This window comes from Pongo abelii, chromosome 11 (assembly GCF_028885655.2).
Source record: "Pongo abelii isolate AG06213 chromosome 11, NHGRI_mPonAbe1-v2.0_pri, whole genome shotgun sequence".
In the NCBI taxonomy this organism is placed as follows: Eukaryota; Metazoa; Chordata; class Mammalia; order Primates; family Hominidae; genus Pongo; species Pongo abelii.
The window spans coordinates 81,273,556-81,293,916 of NC_071996.2; the positions used below are offsets into that span (position 1 = coordinate 81,273,556).

Below are 20,361 nucleotides of genomic sequence, written 5' to 3' on the forward strand. Positions count from 1 at the left end.
ATTGTTGAGCAACTCACCCTCAACAGTAACATTTGCCTTGGTCTTGTCTGTGCCACAGTCACACACATATTCGCCTTTATCTTTAAGGTCTGCCTTTTTGATTTTTAAGATGCGGCGCAGGCCATCTGCCTTGATAGAATATTTGGGTGAAGGGACAATCTCTTCACCATCTTTGAACCATTTCACTGGTACATCTTTGCTCACTTCACACTTCAAAGTAATCTCATCCTTCTCCACTGCAGTTTTGTCATGTAATTTCACAGTGAAGTAGGGATCGGCCTCTGTAAAAGACATTTAGCATAAAATTAGAAGAATGTGAAAATTAAAGTTCATTAAAGAGTAAAAGTTTGCAAAATATTTTATTACTCCCCACTCTCATGATTCAGAAACTGGCTATCTGGTTATAGTTGGTTACATTTACCTAAGACCTTCAGCTGTGCTGTGGAGCTCAGCTCCTTGACTTGAGCTTTTATCTGAGATATATCATCCAGTGTCACTTCTTTCATTTCCAATTTGTGAGTCTTGCCCTCAGAAGAGATGAGTACTGTTCTGCTTGTATGGAGTTTGGCATCATTTTTGAACCAGACTACATGCATTTTTTCATGAGAAAGTTCACATACAAAAGTTGCTGTTTCACCTTCTTTTACTGTTTGATCTTCAAGAGGTGACATGAATTTCAGTCTTATTCCTGAAATGCAAGCATAGATAATGCCTCAGAAACACAATTCACCCTCAGAAAGATTCCATTCTAATCTGCCTGAGTAAAAGGGACCCATTTCACATGGCACCTATTTATTCATCTTTCCAAACAGAGCTCCACTAAAAAAAAATTAAGGGGGTTGTTTTGGTAACACTGTGAAAGTTAATTAGTGATGCATTATCACAGCTTTTAGAACTTGGCGTCCTATCTTTAAAGTCATATATTTGCATGCCTTTATGGGATGTCACAGATCTCATTAGCTCGCTTACCTGTGACAAATAACCGAGCTGAGGTCTTCTTGCCCTCCACCTCAGCAGTATAGACCCCTTCATCATTAAATTGAGAATCATTAATAACAAGAATATGTTTCTTTCCATCAGCAATGATATCGAATTTGTCAGATGACTTGATTATATCAGGTCCTTTGGACCATATAACATTTGCCTCTCGGGTGAGGACACATTCGAATCGAGCCTGTCGCCTTTCTGGAACAGTGACATCCTTCAGGGGCACAGCAAAGTCAAGTTCGATTTCTGAAAATCAGACATTAAGAATGAGACTTTTCAGAATGCACAGGGATGTGAAATGAAGTTGAGCCCCCTCCCCGAATTCTAAAAGCCCCATACCTTTTACTGTCAAAATGGCAGTTGTAATTGCATTAAGGGCCTGGTAGAGAACTTCACCAGCTTGGTCCAGTTTGACTTTGTGCAAAGTTAAGAAGCGTTTTCCACCTTCTGCTTTGATTTCACAAGTCTGAAAAACAATAGTTTTAGTAACCATTTGAAAGAGATAAATCCCTATAGGAGAAATGTTTCAGATACAGATTTCTATAGAGTTTTAAAAATTACTACTAATAAAACTAAGCAGAGAATTCTCTGTCATAACATTTTACGCAATTGTTCAAGTTGTCCCCAAATGATACGTAAAATTTCTTTCCTTCTTGGAGACTTTGGAAGACTCCATTAATATTAATTCCATTATTATTAAAGCAACCTGAATCTAGGATATAGATCCTGAATATAGGATGTGGTTATTTTATATGACTAACAATTTAAAATGTGAAATTACTCACAGGTGAGGGCCTTAGAAGTTCTCCTTTCAGTTTCCATTGTCCAGGAATGTCTGCCTCTGAGATTTCTGCATCAAAGCTTGCACTTTCTTTCTCATAAATGGTAACGTCCTCTATTGGTTTAAGCAGTTCAACTTCGCGTTCTGTATTGGTCAGGGATGAAGTGACATAATGCTTTAGACAACCCAACAATGCTTTGCTTTTATGTGTTTTGGTGTGTTATTTGGCTTTATGCATACACAAAACTTATATTTCGAATAAAAGGTAAGATTTTATACCTCCAAGTGTCAGCTTTGCAGGGTATCTTTTTCCTTCAATTTCCACTGCATACTCATCAACATCTTCTGGCATAGCATTCTTAATTTTGAGGTATAGATGATTTCCATCTCTCAGTATTTCAGTCTTATCATTTGGTTCCGTAGGGATTTCATCATATCCTTTGAACCACTTAATGTTTGGAGTATCTTTTGCTATATCACAGGCAAAAATAGCTGTCCCCTTGGGTTTCACATGCTGGTCTCGTATAGGTTTCACCAGCCAATCTCTAATGACTTCTATATGAAAATAAGATCAGAAAAAATGATTAAGATCTGAACAAGTAATATACATAGCTTCCTTAGTAAATTTCAGGAATAGGAAAAATTTCACAAAATTGGGCATAATTAATCCACTATAGGATATATTGTTATTCCCCTCTTAGGTACAAGATTTCTGATATCATAATACTGGGAAACGAGGTCCTTTCTTCCATTTTCTTAGTGTGATAATAAGAAGAACGAAATCTCCCAGGAAAGTACTAACCTACTACTTTTACGCAAGATGAACACTCCAGGTTGTTGGCGTTTTCCACAGTAACTGTGTATGTTCCAGCATCTGTGTCATCTGCATCGTTGATGGTCAGGGCCCGCATCAAGCCAATGACGCCCGGCACAATTCGGCCAGGTTTCTCCACCACAATCTTGCCATCCTTCCTCCAGACCACGTCACGCTCTTTGTTTAACTCGCAGCTCAAGTACAATGGCTGTCCTTTGACCACTGTGACTTCTTCTTCCAGTGTTTTTACAAAACGCACAGGAAGTTCTATGGAGAATTTCGGTATATATTTCAATAAATACAATATTTTCAATGAAATAAAACTTGGAAATAAGAGGTTTTGTAAAACTACAATGCAAGTTGCTACTAAGGTTTGTTACATTAAAGTTTAATATAGATTATGTTCAGAAGACTAGAAATTACCTTCTACAACAAGTTTAGCCGTTGAGGTCTTTTCTTTGTTTCCCAAACGTAAAACACAGGTGTATTCACCAGCATCAGAAAGTTGAACATCAATGATGTGCAGCTTTCTGTCTTTACCATCTGCAATAAACCTGTGCTTGGGACTCTCACGGATATTGCTACCGTCTTTCATCCAGGTTGTAATTGCAGTGGAAGGGGAGACCAAACATTCAAAGATTGCTGAAGAGCCAACGAACTCTGATTCTGTCAAGACGATGTCTTTGATTTCTTTCACAAACTTCAATGGCACAGCCTTTAGCTGGTAGGTGAACGGGGCTTCATCAGGAGGTTTCTCTCCACCACTTCCTGGCCTTAACTTTCTCCTTTCGGCTTCTATTGGTGAAGGAGTCTTTTTGGCTACACCTAATTCAAAGTAAAATAAAAAGTTGATTTGGCATCTCCTTAGGAGTCAGAAAGTTCGTATTTGGCTGCCTGCTGGATAAAACCAGCCATAAAGCAATTAGAAGACAAGAACAGAAAATTAAAGACCAGGCAATTGAAGGCCAATTGAATTTATACTGTCTTGTTTCAGACAGGAAAATGAGATGGTATAAGGAATCCATGAATAATAAATGTTCCTTTTCTCAAGTTTTAATCTGAAGTATAAAATAGCCAGATTAATGTCTAATTATTTTATCTGCCATGTATAAATACCATGCATATGAAAAATGAAGCTAAGAACTTATAGGATTCGCTATGCTAAAATATAGTTGGAGATATATATATATATCTCCTTGCATAATACTAAAAGTGTATTATTTGAAATATCAGAAAACATGCTAGTTTTAGTAGAATCAATTAGAAAAAATAAAAATTGTTATGAATTTTGACATTTTTTTTCCCTTGAATATGAACTTTGGGAATTCAGAGTGGAAGGTTACAGTGCAAGTACTAGAAAAATGAATCTCACCTTTGATAGGACCTTTTGGCTTGGCAGCCTCTTCCTTAGGTGCTTTGGCTTCTGAAATAAAAATAAAACTCAGCATTTAAACACTTTTTGGACTTATTTCATGTTTAATAGTAAACCGTGGAGGGTGAGTCATGCTCCATTATAAATATTAATGCATAAAGAGAAATTGGTTTCATTTATATGACTTCTATGGATAATCGTATTTCCAGGAAGGCATATTCTGAGATTGGAGAGCTCAAGCTAAATTGCCAACATATTTACGATTAACAACTTCTTTCAGCAAGTGCCTTATTCTCTTCCCATTTTTTGGAAGGCTTACTGTTGCCTTGTGAGGAAAAGTTTTGCTCCTGCCTAGCTATGCAAAATATTTTATGTTTATTATGTATGTCCTGATTATGTGAACCAAGGAAATAAGGTTTTGTCAATAAGAAATCAGTGTAGGGAAAAGGGAAATGGCCGAGAAGTTACCAAAAGCCTTTCTTTTTATGTCTAAATTGGGCAGACAAACAAATCCAGGGAAGACCAAGGAAAAAGAGTCCATGTACCACACATGTATGAGTTTCTTTGAAGATTTCCCTTAGACAATGAAGTAAGGCAGAAGCAAGAGAGTTCTGACATTTAGTTTGATTCCATTATTAATACAGGGATGGTATAAACTGTGGAATGAGTTCTCTAGCTTCAGCCCCCAGGATAACTGAGAATAGCTTTATTTTTATACATACTTAATTAGTCAAGAGCAGTTCATCACCTTTTTCTGAATAATAAAAGTACTACGTTGACATTATAAAAGTTTAAAAGAATATGCCCAAATCATAAACATCAGCAACAAAATATAACATAAATATTAAAAATTAAACTACAGTCAAAAGAATGTAGTGTATTTTTTCATGTCATTAAACATGGTAAACTCCAAATATTTTGAGAGAATTTTAAATAAAAAAATTTCTAAATAATTTATATAAAAATATATAAACAAATATAAAATGACTATATAATTATTGAATTAACAATCTAAAATAATATAATTTTTCCGAATAGTTTTATTGATTGATTTATTAAAGATATAAGCCAATTTTTATTATTAGGTTTAGAAAATTAAATTAAAAAATTTCTCTGTCAAACTATTATGGACATTTCTAAATGTTATTCCCAGGGCCTATGCACATCTCACTGTGGAATGTAACAGATAGTTCTCTTTTTTAAAAAAAATTCACCCTGACTTTTTTACTTTGTGCTTTATCAGTGGAGATGATCATTTTTCCATAGGAACAAATTGTCAAGGCATTATATTGAATATCTTAGATTCTTCACATCTTAGAAAATTATCAATACATGCATTCTTCCCCCCACCCCCACCCCCGCTTTAAATTTACTTTGTTTTATTTTTGGTTTTGTTGTTTCTTTTTTAAAAAAATAATTTCAACTTTTATTTTAAACTCATGGGATGCATGTGCAGTTTTGTTACGTGGATATATTTCATGATGCTGAGGTTTGGGATATGAGTGATCTCCTCACCCAGATAGTGAGCCAAAGGGCAAATAGTCAGGATGTGTGTTTATCAATGACTATCAATTACACATCAAATCAATTTTGATCAATTATATCTTAAATTATCACTTAAATGATGAACTGTACTAAATAGTTCATATACAATTAATAGGTGCTTTAAGTTTGGACTTGAGATACCTATACCATTAAGTTAGAACATTTAAGAAAATTATTATTGATCTAATTCCTTATACAGATTGAAAGACTGAAATATGGAGTCTCTTTTTTCTTTTTCTTTCTTATTGTGGTAAAATATACCTAACATAAAATTTACCATTTTAGCCATTTTTAAGTATTCAATTCAGTTGCATGAAATACATTCACAATATTGTACAACCATCAACACTACCCATTTCTAGAACTTTTACATTATCCCAATATACAGACTTTTTTAAAAAACAGAAATTGTTCCAATAGGGTATAAGGGAAATTTGAAGCTTCATGGGATTCTTATATGTATACCCTTACAGGGTCTCTGCCTGTCTCCTTAGTTTTTATCAGCCCCAAACATATTCATTACTTAATCTCCAAAGCATATGAAAGAAATGGTGCAACCCAGGAACGTACATTCCAATTAAGGCACAATATTCACCCACTGGGCAAGAGACAAGGTGGATAAAGGATATCACATGAAGAAAAGGTAGAAACTTATCATAAACCTCTGAAGTTGAAATGATACCTATGTTGCAGCATAAACAGGGCTTGAATTTTAATCAAGTGTGAATACTTTTATTAAGTCACCAAAACGAACTAGCAAAAAGAAAGCTACAGGATAAATACCTGCTTTCTTTCCAACCACCGGCACTGTTACTGGGGCAGCGATGGGGGTTGGTTCAGGTTCCACAGGAGGTGGTTTGATTGTTTTCACTTCTGTAGAGAGATGTCCATTGCATTAATGTATCAATTTGTCACTTCCTAAAAGCTTATTTGGTAGCTTATTTGCCTCTTCTGATATAATTTTGAAATCTTCGAATAACTAGTTTTTAAGAGAATAGTATATTAAGCATTTTGAGATGTTAGAAATCATTTGATACATACTGACTTTCACCTACTATCTTTTATTAAGTACGTGTTATGTGTGTGAATCAAGAAGGAATATGCTGTTGACATTGAGGATAAGCTTGCTTACCTGCTTCAGGCTTTGGTTTCGGTTCAGGTGCAGGGAGAGGTATTGGTGGCTTGATTTCAGGCACTGAAATAATTTAGAGTAGAGGGCAGATTATTACAGGATTTTTGAAGTTTTTCACAAAGTCAAAACCAAAATTAAGCCCACATATCTTGGAAGATATTAGAATTTATATACATATAATTATCAAATCAAGTATTTGATTAGTTTTCATTTTAAACAAAATATTTGGAAAATATAGTGAGGCAATATTCTTGGTTTTAATGTTGTTATTTATCTCATTGCCCACAAATACAATTTTTTTTCTGGTAACTTATTTAGCAACTGAGTAATCATTAGCCAATTGCATAGGAGAGTGAGATGGTAAAGGAAATTAAGCCATATGTGATTAACAGATTAAGGTCATGTGTTCAAATCTTGATGTCAGTGTAACGATATTTTAAATGATACATATTTGCATTTTTAGAAACAGCTAAGAATGACAGTAGATTTGTACCTTTTTTTGGTTCAGGAATCTTCCTTTCCCTTTTTGTAACAGTAGGTACTTCAACCTCTTCAACAGGTTTTGGAGGTGGTGGTTCTGGTACTTTAAGATAATAAGATTATTTTTTAGGGTTAATATTTGAATATTTAGGAAGCAACTCATCTGAAATATCAATTTATTTTTCAAAAACTCTATGGATGGCTTTTTAGAAAACCTTATTGTTTATCAAGTAATTTCTATTTTATTTTCTTGACTCTGCTTCCATTTATTTTTCTTCCTTTTATTCCATCCACTTGTCTTCCACTCCCCTTAGCTCTCTCCTTCTAAATCACTTCTATAATAGTTCCCAATAATTTTACCCTTTGAGAATAGGCTGATGATAAAAACCAACCCATTTAAAAGCCCCCATATTATGAAACCTTTGCTGACACCCTCCCATGAATAGCCACTTGATTATTTCAGTCATTTCTACTGGAAGAACTTAAGTTGCAAAGTAATGATAAGAATGAAGTGCAGGGAAATACATGAATGGATTTGGGAATTACTATAAAAATATTTAAACAGAAAGCAGACAATGGAAAACAGAGACTATATCACAGATGAAATATGAAGCCATGTTTACATCTAACTTCATTTATGTTTACAAGATAAACCTTTTGTTAAATGTCCATTTTGTTAAAAGATAATCTTACAAATTGTCACTGAGATTCCTACCTGCAGGTTTTTTAACTTTTTCTAGTTTTTTAGGTTCTACTTTAGGTTCTTCTTCTTCAGGTCTTTTTCTTAGAACTTTAAAGACAAAAAGGTTTATATGTAAACCAAGACAAACTAATGAAGATGTTGAATAAGCTTGACAAATGCAAATAATGTACAAAGCAAGGAAAATGAAAAAAAGCATGCTACCTAGCACTCTGGAAAGTAAGCATTTACACTGAAAGTGGTTTTTTTTTGTTTTTTTTTTTTTTAAATCAAAGGTTGTTAATTATAATAGCACTCAAAGTTACTTTGTTTCTATCTAGATAGAGGGTCTATTCTGAGACAAGTCTGTGGGAGAAACAGCTCCAACACAAAATGAATAATTTGAATAGCAACGAATTATAATAATAATTAAATGTTAATGATTTAATGAGTATGTAAATAAGTAGAAAGTTTACTTAAGCAGAGATATCTGAAGAAATGTAGCCTAAAAATCAGTAATTCTATGTGAAGACAATGTTAGAACTTAATTCTTCATTTGACTATCTTGTTTCTCATTCTTTAATATTTTATTAGTCAGAAAGAAATGTTCAGTTTTTTAAAAATGTTATTTATTAGTTGTGGTGATCCTGTGTCACACTTTAAAAATGAATATTGAATTTAAGCTAAAGTAGTTTCATGTAAGGTATTTAATAGGTTTAGTGTACTTTACTACATAATTTGGTTATGAAAATGGCAGTCATAGTCGTTGTTAGTTTAGAATATTATCAACTTAGTTATGTCTATTAACATTTTAAATTTCAAAATACTGTGAATGCTCACAAAATTTCTGTCTTTTTTTTTTAAAAAAAGATCTGGAAATGACATTTTTCTTCATTTTCAATGAAACTACAAACAAATTTTGATAAATAGTGAACCAATTCAAAGAACCAAAGGACAGAAACATTTTGTAAGCTTTGAAGTTCATTTTTAAAATATACTTAACGCTGACAGAATGGTTGAAAAATACTATACCGCTTTTCAGAACAACTTCTTCCTTTGGTTCAGGTTTACGTTCAGGAAGTAATTTGCGAACTTTCTTTTCACCTCCGGGCACTTAAAAGAATATGATTTCAAATTTTGAAGTGAATTTATATAAAAACGGAATTTCAACAAGAAAAATGTCTCTCCTAAAACTAGTTAACTGTAGTGCATTAAGTAACAATTTTCGCTGCATATAAATACCACAGAATTTAAGTTTAAATGATACATTTCAAGTTATCTCCTCTGCAAATATCTATACAGCCTTGTGATGAAATTCAACTCCATTAACTGCAGGCAAATGTATTCATTTTAAATGCATGTAGAGGATGTTACTCTATACTGACTTTATGAATCTTTCATCAAATTACAGGGTTCTTGACAGCATCTTTGTCCCAAACTGCAACTGTAGATTGTCCAAATCTACGATGTTATCTACCCAACCACTAAATGTATGAAAATGATACTGGCAAGTGTTAGTGCCATCATTCAGTCTTCTCCACTGAGGGAAGAAGGGGGCCAAGAGTTCCGGTTTGTCACTTTGATGCTGGGGAAGGGCCATATCTCACTTTCTGAACAGAAAAAGAGTAGCCTTTCTTAAGATTTCCTTTTTGAAATAATGCTGGATAAAATATTTAAAATTATAGAATTATAAAATTTCAAAGCTGGTGTTGGAAGCTCATTTTTCATGAATAAGAAAATGTTCTTAAATTCATTCAAATTAAGGAACGCAAGGAACTCAAAATTTCCTCTTGCGTCTACAGTGAATACTGAGCATGGTGGATGATGCTATTTTATAGAGCAGCCTCTTTTGCTATTATGGCCCTCATAGATTTGAATGGTGAAAGAAAGGAACACGTGGAGATTATTAAACCATTTTCCTCTCTACTAATGTCAATTAAAATCTAATTTAAAACGGTATTTATTTGTATCATGTAACTATTTGCTCACTATCAGAAATCTGAATTTTTAGATATTTCTATAAAACTTCCTATTTAGGGCTTTAAACAAGATATTTGCAATTCACTAAATGGTTTTTTATGTGATAAAGATAACTGCTTAACTCTTATTTCAAAAATTTAAACCTACAGTAGGCAAATATGTATTTCATTTTGAATAATCATTTTTTTCTAATGTCAAATATTTTAAGTAAAAATTTTAAAGTTAAGCATTACATATTTTATCCAGGATAAATTGTGTTGGCCTTCAATACTATTTTAGAGGTACCAATCTTCTTAATAACTATTTTTATTGCTCAAACCCAGAAGGAAGCACATGCGTCTAATTAATGTAAAGTGAGGAGGCATAATATAGATTTTCTTTACTGATATAATGAACATAGTGAAAATATATCTGCGCATTTTTTATATTATTATTTTATTTTAAAAATCTTATTGATGTTTGAGAACCCAACATTGTAGCTATTATTTTTAAAGTCATTATATGTGATTATGTGCTATTTTAATGTTTATGATCAATATCCATGATAACATTATTTTGTAATCTCCTCTTTCTGAAATCAGGAAATGTATATTTATATGGGTGACTTTTCCGCAAAATTTCAGAGTGACCAGAAACAGTCTTAATTTCTAGGTCTGAATGTGTTGATTACTTGAACAGAACGCTACTACCCACTAGAAAAATTATGTTTATTTTTGATAGATGTTTTCTAGACTCTTATAATTCATTTAGTTTTCTTTAGGGTCTAATTTTAGATGAGACCTTATTAGGGAAAATATTGTTTACAGAAAAATACATTTCGAAAAATTACCTACAGTAATAAGGAAATTTTTCTGAAATGTGAGTTCTGTACACCTCAGAGAATGCCTTAGAGCCAGTGAGAAGAGAGTGACATGGAAGTCCTAAGGAATTCCCTGCAAATAAACTTAATAATATAAAAGGAAGATAGGACTTATTTTTAGTGCTTATTACATTGGCTAAAATTCTTATGTCAGGTGAAATGTCAAAACAGTTTACTACTAGCTCTCGGCATTTTAATCTCATGTCTCTTGATATCAACTTTGGCTAACCAGTAAAATTTGTTATTTTTAAGTTTAGGAAAATGCAAGAAGACATATGTAGATGAGACAAAGATAGACCATGTCTATACATGTATGAAATGGATGGGAGACAAAGGAAGCCACACTCATGAGCCAGGACCATAAAAGCCACAAAAATATAAGAAATGAATGGGACTACTCTCTGATCATTGAAAAAGAGAGACAGAACATTTGATGGAGGCAGAAAGAGCGAGGAGTCAGGAAAAGGGCTACTACATAAGTATGTATTTTTCAGCCTGTGAAATACCTTTCAGAGGTGTAAGCTCCACTTTTTCTGGAACCTCAGGTTTTTCAGGAACTTTCTTCTTTGGAATAGCTTTAAAGAATATGATTTTACTTTTGTTATTTGTATATTTAATCTGAAGCAAGTGATTAACTTTCTACTCCAAGAATCAAAACCAAGCTTTGCTTATAACCAGAAAGCACTAATAACAGCCAAGAACAGCCTTCAAAGAACATACAAGCAGCATTCGAACCATGAAAACAGACTGCAGTTTTACTCCAAAGTTCAGTAGTTAATTAAAGACCAGCAGAGAAAGAAGACAATTTTTGTTATTGGCAGGAGGAAGAAATTTTCCTTTAAGCATACATTTTACGTTAAGGGAAATGTATTTATGTGTGTGTCTTCATGGAGTGTCAATTAACAGATGGGTGGCCTTTCAAGAGGTGCCAGAAGGTCCCCCTAATGGCTATAAGGGTTGTAGAGGGCAAGAATCACCAGCAGCAATGTCTTATGCTGGAAGACTGTGGTTTGAAGATACATAGGTCTGTATGGGGAAAGTGCATATCTAAGATTACATCTAGATAATTTTAGATTGGGGAATCACATGACGTCACAAGACAACTTTTTATTAAAATAAGAATGATATGTTTCTGCCAGTTTATTTCAGCTTTTAAAGAAACTGATATTTTTAAAATTAAGTAACATTGTGTCAATTCATAGAAAAATCAAAATATAAGAAGGGGGAAGGGAAGTTTAATAATAGGAAGAGATGCTGGATACCAAATGTCTTCATAACCACTCTTTCCAGCTCCCCTGAGAACCACACAGAGCACTTCTTTAAGATGCAAGAGAAAAAAAAGATGGGGGAACAGTAACAAGTCATTCACATGCTTTCCTTTCATGATATATAGGCACATATCAGCTATTGGAAATCATAACTATATTACTTGTAATATATTTAAAAGCACATGCAATTCTTTAAGAACAAAGTTTTGGCTTTTATGTAAATGTGTTACTGCAATATTAAAAATATCTTGCAAAGATTTCTTATACATTCCTTAAGCATAAGATTGCAATGATATGTATAGCAATCAGGCTTTGAAATCAGAAAACTCTTTCTCCCCACTCCACAAAAGAAAGTTAATTGGACAGCGCCTGCATTCAGTTATCCCGGATGACGCTATCAATGTACTTTCTGACTTTTGCAGCAGCGGGCATGGCATGACAAGCAACCCAGGAACCATGGGGTAGCAGAAGACACAGCTCTATGCAATCTCACAGTACAATCATGTCTGAAAATACACACTTCTAAAGTCATACATTTCTTGCAAGCATCATTTCAGATGGCTGGATAGAAGTTTGAAGCAGGCTAATAAAACTTTGGAAGTGGCATTTTTTACCTTTAAGTTGGAATATTTTCTCCTTCACATCTTCCTTAGGTGGAGCAGGTGGAGGAGGTGGGGGTCTTGGTTTGAGTTTTGGCTTCTCAATAACCTTCTTTTCAGGTTCAGGTTCTTGAAAGAGTATTTCAGAGGTGTTAGTATATATATATGTTAGCATGTGGATATGTAGTATATTTAATAGAAATTATATATATATATATATATGAAGTACAAAGTTTACTTTTTAAGGTACGTAATACCAGTATCCAACATAAAACACGGAACATAAAACATAAAAATATCAACCCTTTACACAGGTGATGAGAAATACAGCAAAGGCACCAATAACAACAACAAACAAAGCATCCAGACAAGCCACAATTGACATGAGAGAAACAGTACAAGTTACATGGAAACCTAAGAATGAGGCTCACCTTTAAAACAAAGAATACTTTACATACAAATGGGAACAGACATACAACATATGTACAACAACATAAACCGTATACATTTCAAGAGAAAGAATATGATAAAGAAGATTTAAGTCCACTGGATTGAATACCTTTTACTGGTATTTCTTCAGGCTGTGGTTCAGGTTCAGGCTCTTCAGGTTTAATGTACTTTTCTATTTCACGTTCTTTAAAGAATGTTGACAAAGGATATGAGGTTGTAATGTAAAGTTCTTCAAAAAGACTCATACAAATTTCACATTGATGCTAAGATTACAGTCACAAAATAAAAATATGCAATTCATACAAATTCACGTATAGAAAAATTCACGTATAAGAAAAAGTTCTTTTACTTGAACTGCCTATTAATTAGATTATTCAATGTATATTGATGGCAAATGAGATGACTTTTAAAATTTGATACTGTGTTATCATTTGAGGATCCAAGGCAATTATTCCATTTTGCTTCAGTAAACTGTACCTTTTGGAATTTATAATTACCAACAACAGTAACTAAATTAAAGATTCTAACTTGAAAGAAGTGTAACTATTTCAAAAATAAAGCAGTCAAACATGCTAGACTGCTCTTGTATATAATTTCAAGAAGGAATATTATCCTGTAAATGCTTTTGTAATTCTAACAGGAATCTTCAGGAGATTAAAAATATGTGTGTGTGTATATATATATATATATATATATATACCTTCAACAGGGGGAGTCTCTTTTCTACCAATGGTTATAGATGCTTTTTCTTCATATATTATTTCCTCAGGAGTCTCTTCAACTTTAAAAAACATAGTATTTTATTTTAGACTATATTGAGAACAGAATACTGCAACTACTATTCTAACATATCAACCTAGTTACATTAAGTAACACTCTATAACAGATTATTCAGATGACCCCCAAATATCAATAACTTCAATACATGAGACAGACAGACAAATACGTAAGATTCATCTACAATCAAAGCAAGAGGATGAAGACAATTGTCATCTTTCCAAGATTTACGGAGAAGCCATGTACCTTCAGCAGGTGGAGCTTCTGGCTCTGCAGGGATAGGCACAGACACTTCCTTTTCTGGGATGATTTTCTCAGGCACTTTGGGCACTTTAAAGATATGATTTTGTTTACTATTAAGAATTTAGAAGACATGCAAGATTGTCTAAAGAGCAGGCAAAGAATGCAGGGGCAAGAGCTTCATCTTAGATTTCTGAGACACGGCACCATTTTGGACATCCTAATTTTATATATGAATCTTCTCAGCCTTCTTCATTTGCTTCTAGTCCTCTGTGTATGCTTAAATGAAGGTGGTCGAACTTTGACACTTAAAAAATTTGCTCTACATTTTCTGAGTAATTGTTCCTGCACACTCAATTCTTACTTCCATGTGAATGACTTTAAGATCTACATCCCTAGGCCTGATCTGTTTCTTAAGCTCCTGATGCACACTCCCAACTTTTATGCTTTAAAGGTGAAAAGCACATCTACCATTTTCCTCTAACATTAGTTCAGAGACCCAATGAACCATTCTTTTGGCCATCTAGCTTTAAACCTTACAATGATCTTGGGCTCCTCAATTTCCCTAATGGTTTTGATAATGGTCAGAGGCCACTCAGTCACCATCTCTTTCAAACCCAGTCCCCCTTTCCATTTCTGCCGCCACGGATCTTGTCCAACTCTTAAAGACCTTAAATAATTGCAATGGGTCTTTACTATTTAGTAGCTGAAATTGCTGCCAGTTATCTTTCTAAAGCCCAAATCCTATTAATATGTAAGCCTGCTTCAAAATCTTTGAAGCTTCCTATTGCCTATACAAAAAAGTACAAGCCTTTTACTGGCATTTGAAGTATGCCAAAATATGACCCCATCTTTATATCTGGTATTATCTTTCAAGACATTCCACAGCCAATCCATACTCAAATTGAGTTTACTTGACATAAGTTTACTTGACAATCCTTGAACATTCTAGACCCTTCTACCTCTGTGCCTTTCAATATGCTCTTCCCTTTCCATGGGATATCATGTCCTCAATTTCTTTTTTTTTTATTTTTTTGAGACAGAGGCTCACTCTGTCGCCCAAGCTGGAGTGCAGTGGCATGACCTCGGCTCACTGCAACCTCTGCCTCCTGGGTTCAAGCAATTCTCCTGCCTCAGCCTCCCAAGTAGCTGGTATTACAGGCATATCACCACCCCCAGCTAATTTTTGTGTTTTTAGTAGAGACGGGGTTTCACCATGTTGGCCAGGCTGGTCTTGAACTCCTGACCTCAAGTGATCCACCCACCTCGGCCTCCCCAAGTGTTGGGATTACAGGCGTGAGCCACCACATCCGGCCTCATTTCCTCAATTTCTGCATGTAAAAATCCATCAAAATTTAAATTCAATTTAACACAGCTTCCCATGATGCCTCTGCCTGAATGTAATCTTTTCTTGCCCTGTGTTTCTGCAGCCCTTTTGTATTCACTTGCTATCTGTAATCACTTCCTGTCTGTATTAGAGTCCTGTTATCTTTCTATCCTCTCACCAGATTTAACTTATTTGAAGACAGGATCAGGCCTTAATTTTTCTAATATGATGTTTTGTTAATGGTCAACATTCAACAAAATATGTTGAATTGAGCTGTTTTACACAATTGAATGAGAGAAGGTTCTTTTCTACTAGTTGTAGCCATGTGATATATCACAGCACAACTGAATCCCATTCATTTTTTCACTCCTGCTTGTCTGTTTCATTTTTTTCCCTTCATTATTTCCCTTTTTTCTGTGCAATATGGTTTTAACATAAATTCATGCTCAGTATGTTTTTCTCTAAGACCTATTATTAACATGCTTAAATAGCGGTTAGAGAAATCTATTTTTTCTTCATGGTAGGTACCTTTTTCTGGAAGAACTTCTGGTTTTTTGGTAACAGGCACAAGTTCTTTCTTTACTGGAACAAGTTTCTTGGGCACCTCAGGCACTTTGAAGATATTAGTTTTGTTTTAAAAAGAGTATTTAAAAACATTTTAAAATATTAAGAATAAAAAACCTGTATTTATTGGAGCAGCATTAAAATTAATGAAAGCAAAATAAGGAAATCTTTGTCCTTAGTTATGCAGCAACAATGAGGACAACTTATTGGATTCCACTTTAAGATATCAGAATACTTTCTTTTTTATGATGCCAATGATGATGTGAATACCTTTAGCTGCTGGTGTTTCTGGCTTCTTAACAGTTGGGACCTTCTTCACTGGAACAACTTTCTTTGGCATCTCAGGTTCTTTAAAGATATTAGTAGCATTTAATAATACAAAGTTGCAAGATGTAAGATATACATACAAGTTTATTCAACACCATAACATATAGGTAAGTTAACAAACATATAATACAACACAACATACAATAAGAAAAGAGTGTAAAATTGTAGACACCACAAAAATGAAGTATTCATTTTAACATGAGTACCTTTAGGAGGTGGTGCTTCTGGTTTTTTGATGACAGGAACTTTCTTCTCTGGGATGATCTTCTTGGGCTCTTCAGGCACTTGAATAATAGGAATTTCTTTTAGAATTAGGTGATTACAATGAAAAATTTAATGCTAATGAATGAATTAAAAACCACACATATTTCTTGGTATATGTGGGACCAAATTCTGTGGGTCCAAAGTTTTATGTGTAGAAATAACTTTTGTTCTTAATGTAGTCAGATTTCAGGCAACAAGACACAAGACTGATATTTTGCCTTAAAGAAGATATGTAGACACAAAAATGAAATGACTGTATTTTCCCATATAGTGGATTCTGCTTTGTACCTGCTGGAGGTGGGACCTCTGGTTCCTCCTCTTCTGCAACAGGAACTGGCTCTTCCTCTTCAGGAGCAATTTCCTCTTCAGGAGCAATTATCTCAGGTTCTTCATATACTTTAAAGATATTAGTTAATTTTATTTCAATGTATGGAACAATATTCTAAGATGGACAAACACTAAACACGATAAATAGTAATCTTGATTTCTTCCTTTGTTTCAATTGATACCGTCTCTTATTTTTGTTAAGATAAAATCTATCTCATTTGCACTGACTTCTTTGTCTATTGATTCAAATGCTTGCAAAGCCCTTTTAGTGTTTAATGTCATTTATAATCATTAGTTCTCCTGTCTTACTTTCTATGTACATTGGAGAAGCTTTGTTTAATACAGCTTACTATGACTTATGTAGATACTGTGGACCAATAACCCAAAATAGATTTGAGATTGGAGCTAATTTAGAATAATGAATTAAGACAAATAATTAAAGGTTAGAAAATGACCAAGAAATAATGAGTTAGGAAGGAAGAAGAACAAAGCTTAAATTAGAAATAGTCGCAAGTGGCAAGGACATTAATGATTGGTCTCACGTGTACCTTCTCGGGGAGGAGATTCCGCTCTTTCTGGAACAGGAACAGCTGGTTTCTCTTCCAAGACAGGTTTCTTTGGCACTTCTGGCACTTTAAAGATATTAATTAGTTTTTCTTATGAGTAGTTGAGAAGTATATTAAATTTATACCACATCTACTTCACATTTTGCTCAAATAACCCAGGGACAGATCCAAGAACAAATTTCACAATAAGGTCAGTGATCTGTCTTTGGACCCTCATATAGTGGGGAGGAAAATATGGCCTATTAGGAATAAAAAAACCAAGTTAGTAAACTTTTCCAATGCTTGTAATAAGTAAATATATCACTTTTTAAAGTCAATGAAAAAATTATTAAAAAGCATTTACATCCTAAAAATCCAGAATGACAGTTTTGTAGTTGCGAATTTAAGAGGACTGGCAAACAAAGGTTTGATAATAGGTGACTTTTTAGACAAGGGTGAGTGCTTTTCTGCAGAATCTCATTAGTGACATGTACCTTTTGCTGGTGGGACTTCTGGCTTTTTGGGAACAGCTACTTTCTTTTCTGGAACAACTTCTTTTGGAACTTCAGGCACTTCAAAGATATTAGTATTTTAACATTAGAAACAATCACCAGTAAACATTCATCACATATACACAGAACAAAACCCTTTTAGAAGCTGGGGGCTCCATCCACCCCCATCAAACAGTGGACAGCTGCATATACCTTTAGCAGGTGGGGCTTCTGGCTTTTTGGGAACCACCGGAGGCACCTTCTTTTCAGGAACAACCTCCTTGGGCACCTCGGGCACTATAAAAGATGTTAGTAGTTGTTTAAGCTCATGGTTTCAATGAAATGTGAAAATCATGAAGCAGAACAGTAGAATATGACACTTTAAAGACAGTTTTTTGATAGGGAGTTAGTGGCAGTGAGGAATACCTTTCACTGGTGGTGGTTCAGGTTTTTTGGCAACGACAGCAGCTGCTTTCTTTTCTGGGACAGGTTTCTTAGGCGGTACGGTCACTAAAGAATTAGAAGGTATGTTTTAGAAAGAATGAAGATTGAGAAACAAGACAAAAGCTCAGAGCGCCCAGAATTATCAGGGCAGGAAGGGGAAAGAGTGGCCGAGGTGTACTAGCAGCTTTCTTGCCATGTACCTTGTGGAGGCGCCGCTGGCTCTGGCTCTTCCACAACTTCAGCAGGAGGCTCTTCCAGGGCAACCTCCTCAGGCTCCTCGAACACTTTAAAGACATGAGCTCATTTTAAAGCCAGAATTGACTAAAACTGAGATAGTTTGCAAAAAAATGTTTTTACAACACTAAGGAGAGATTTTTTAAAAAACACTAATTTGAATAGTTTCATTATTACCTTCAGGGGGAGGACTTTCCGGTTTGGGAGGAATAGCTTCAGGCAACTTCTTTTCTGGGACAGCTGCCTTTGGCACCTCTGGGACTTTAAAGATATTAGTATTTTCATTATTAGACAAAGTAAAGACAAACAAACAATATCAAGCACAGCAACATGAGGGTGTCTACCTTTTGTGGGTGGCACTTCAGGCTTTTTAGGAGGAGCCACTGGCACTTTCTTTTCAGGAACAACTTCTTTGGGAGCCTCAGGCACTTGAAAGATATTAGTGAAATTACATTTCGGCATTATGCAGACCACTAAAAAAATACTTTCCAGAGCAGAAGAGTTTGATCATCTGAAGCCTAAAATCAGTGATAAATACCTTTAACAGGTGGGACTTCAGGCTTTTTAGGAGGAGCCGCTGGCACTTTCTTTTCAGGAACAACTTCTTTCGGAGCCTCTGGCACTTAAAAGATATTAGTGAAATTACATTTAGAAGTTATGAAGACCATTAGGAAAAATATTTTCAAGAGTAGAAGAGATAGATCTTCTGAAGCTTAAACTCAAGGACAAATACCTTTAACAGGTGGGACTTCAGGCTTTTTAGGAGGAGCCAAGGGCACTTTCTTTTCAGGAACAACCTCTTTGGGAGCCTCTGGCACTTGAAAGATATTAGTGAAATTACATTTAGGTGTTATGAAGACCAGTAGAAAAAATATTTTCAAGAACAGAAGAGTTTGATCTTCTGAAGCCTAAAGCCAGTGACAAATACCTTTAACAGGTGGGACTTCAGGCTTTTTAGGAGGAGCCAAGGGCACTTTCTTTTCAGGAACAACCTCTTTGGGAGCCTCTGGCACTTAAAAGATATTAGTGACATTACATTTAGGAGTTTGAAGACCACTAGAAAAATATTTTCAAGAACAGAAGAGTTCAATCTTCTGAAGCCTAAAGCCGGTGACAAATACCTTTAACAGGTGGGACTTCAGGTTTTTTAGGAGGAGTCACTGGCACTTTCTTTTCAGGAATAACTTCTTTGGGAGTCTCTGGCACTTAAAAGATATTAGGTAAAATTACATTTAGGGGTTATGAAGACCACTGGAACAAAATATCTTCAACTGCAAAAGAATTAGATCATCTGAAGCCTAAGGTCAGTGACAAATACCTTTAACAGGTGGGACTTCAGGCTTTTTAGGAGGAGCCGAGGGCACTTTCTTTTCAAGGACAACTTCTTTGGGAGCCTCTGGCACTTAAAAGATATTAGTAAAGTTACATGTAGAGCTATGGAGACTACTAGAAAAATATACAGCAGAGGAATTGGATCTTCTGAAGCTTAAGGTCAAATGACAAGTACCTGTAACAGGTGGAACTTCTGGCTTTTTAGGAAGCACCAGTGTTTTCTTTTCTGGCACAATTTCTTGTGGGACTTCAGGCACTTGAAAGATATTAGTAGTTTTTCACTTAGGTTAATGAGATAAATGGAGTAAAATATTTCTAAGATCAGAAGAGATATTTCTTCTGCAGAAAAAGGACAGGGGTGAAAAATACCTGTGGCAGGTGGGGCTTCTGGTTTTTTGGGCGGAGCCTTGGGAACTTTCTTTTCTGGGACCACTTCTTGAGCTTCAGGCACTTGAAAGATATTAGTAGTTTTAGACTTAAGTTAATGAAGAGAAATGGGCTAAAATTGTTTATAGTAGGAGAGGAGATATCTCTTCTGCAGAA

At 34.7% G+C, this 20,361-nt stretch overlaps 1 protein-coding gene across 1 annotated transcript in view; it reads right to left on the reverse strand.

The window, feature by feature from the left end:
- TTN (titin) overlaps positions 1–20,361 on the reverse strand; it is a 277,620-nt gene that overhangs the window by 107,160 nt on the left and 150,099 nt on the right. The window contains exons 195-231 of the mRNA XM_063712900.1: positions 20,188–20,268; positions 19,994–20,074; positions 19,805–19,888; positions 19,608–19,691; positions 19,415–19,498; positions 19,220–19,303; positions 19,025–19,108; positions 18,831–18,914; positions 18,664–18,747; positions 18,453–18,536; positions 18,235–18,318; positions 18,022–18,105; positions 17,812–17,889; positions 17,321–17,404; positions 16,734–16,841; positions 16,388–16,465; positions 16,125–16,202; positions 15,819–15,902; positions 13,970–14,053; positions 13,647–13,727; positions 13,056–13,130; positions 12,512–12,625; positions 11,136–11,204; positions 8,823–8,903; positions 7,827–7,901; positions 7,125–7,214; positions 6,632–6,694; positions 6,283–6,372; positions 3,955–4,005; positions 3,006–3,407; positions 2,571–2,849; positions 2,048–2,323; positions 1,773–1,912; positions 1,327–1,453; positions 970–1,233; positions 422–688; positions 18–281 (exon numbers count right to left, since the gene is read on the reverse strand). Of these exons, the coding sequence (XP_063568970.1) occupies positions 18–281; positions 422–688; positions 970–1,233; positions 1,327–1,453; positions 1,773–1,912; positions 2,048–2,323; positions 2,571–2,849; positions 3,006–3,407; positions 3,955–4,005; positions 6,283–6,372; positions 6,632–6,694; positions 7,125–7,214; positions 7,827–7,901; positions 8,823–8,903; positions 11,136–11,204; positions 12,512–12,625; positions 13,056–13,130; positions 13,647–13,727; positions 13,970–14,053; positions 15,819–15,902; positions 16,125–16,202; positions 16,388–16,465; positions 16,734–16,841; positions 17,321–17,404; positions 17,812–17,889; positions 18,022–18,105; positions 18,235–18,318; positions 18,453–18,536; positions 18,664–18,747; positions 18,831–18,914; positions 19,025–19,108; positions 19,220–19,303; positions 19,415–19,498; positions 19,608–19,691; positions 19,805–19,888; positions 19,994–20,074; positions 20,188–20,268 (4,404 nt within the window). The remainder of the gene's footprint in view (positions 1–17; positions 282–421; positions 689–969; positions 1,234–1,326; positions 1,454–1,772; positions 1,913–2,047; positions 2,324–2,570; positions 2,850–3,005; positions 3,408–3,954; positions 4,006–6,282; positions 6,373–6,631; positions 6,695–7,124; positions 7,215–7,826; positions 7,902–8,822; positions 8,904–11,135; positions 11,205–12,511; positions 12,626–13,055; positions 13,131–13,646; positions 13,728–13,969; positions 14,054–15,818; positions 15,903–16,124; positions 16,203–16,387; positions 16,466–16,733; positions 16,842–17,320; positions 17,405–17,811; positions 17,890–18,021; positions 18,106–18,234; positions 18,319–18,452; positions 18,537–18,663; positions 18,748–18,830; positions 18,915–19,024; positions 19,109–19,219; positions 19,304–19,414; positions 19,499–19,607; positions 19,692–19,804; positions 19,889–19,993; positions 20,075–20,187; positions 20,269–20,361) is intronic.